The 512-nt window shown below is 65.0% G+C and overlaps 1 protein-coding gene across 3 annotated transcripts in view; it reads left to right on the top strand.

Moving 5' to 3' along the window:
- Nucleotides 1-12: 12 nt before the first annotated feature.
- The window catches only part of ENO4 (enolase family member 4), a 28493-nt gene continuing 27993 nt past the window's right edge, over nt 13-512 (top strand). For 2 of the 3 annotated variants that reach the window (XM_010859280.1, XM_010859282.1), the window contains exon 1: nt 14-304. In XM_010859280.1, coding sequence (XP_010857582.1) covers nt 140-304 — 165 coding nt within the window. In that variant the 5' untranslated portion in view covers nt 14-139. Of the gene's footprint in view, nt 305-512 lie in introns of all 3 variants that reach the window. The other variant, XM_010859281.1, reaches the window with a different exon arrangement.

The raw sequence follows: 512 nt of genomic DNA, 5'->3' as shown, positions 1-512 counted from the left end.
TCTGCCACAAGCAGGAAGAACCCAAGGCAGGAAGCCTCGCGAGATCTGAGGTCGGGAATCTCGCTGCGTTGCCTAGCGACAGGGAGGACGCTCGCGGGCCCCCAGGCTAACCCCCGCTTGTAGCCTTAAATCTCCTACCATGGGGGAAGAAGGCGGCGGCCGCAGCTGTGGGAGCACTAGGGAGCTGCAGAAGCTGAAGCAGCAGGCGATGGAGTATTACCGCGAGAACGACGTTCCGCGCAGGCTGGAAGAGCTGCTCAACTCCACCTTCTACCTCCAGCCTGCCGACGTCTACGGGCACCTGGTAGGGACCTGGGACCAGAACCCTCTTCCCTCCAGCCCCTCTCCCCCCGCCCCGCGCTGCGGCAACGCGGGGCGCTTGCGCCGCAGAGTCGCGCACGCGCGCCGCGCTGGGTCCCGGCTGGGTTGACGCGGCGCCGGGATCCTGAAGGGAAGAAGCGGAGCGGAAACCTGGCTAAAGGAATCTCGAGAGAGAAAGTAGTGGACAGGAA

The sequence above is a fragment of the Bison bison genome, unplaced genomic scaffold (assembly GCF_000754665.1).
Source record: "Bison bison bison isolate TAMUID 2011002044 unplaced genomic scaffold, Bison_UMD1.0 scf7180017864456, whole genome shotgun sequence".
In the NCBI taxonomy this organism is placed as follows: domain Eukaryota; kingdom Metazoa; phylum Chordata; class Mammalia; order Artiodactyla; family Bovidae; genus Bison; species Bison bison.
This window is presented reverse-complemented; position numbering and strand designations above follow the sequence as displayed.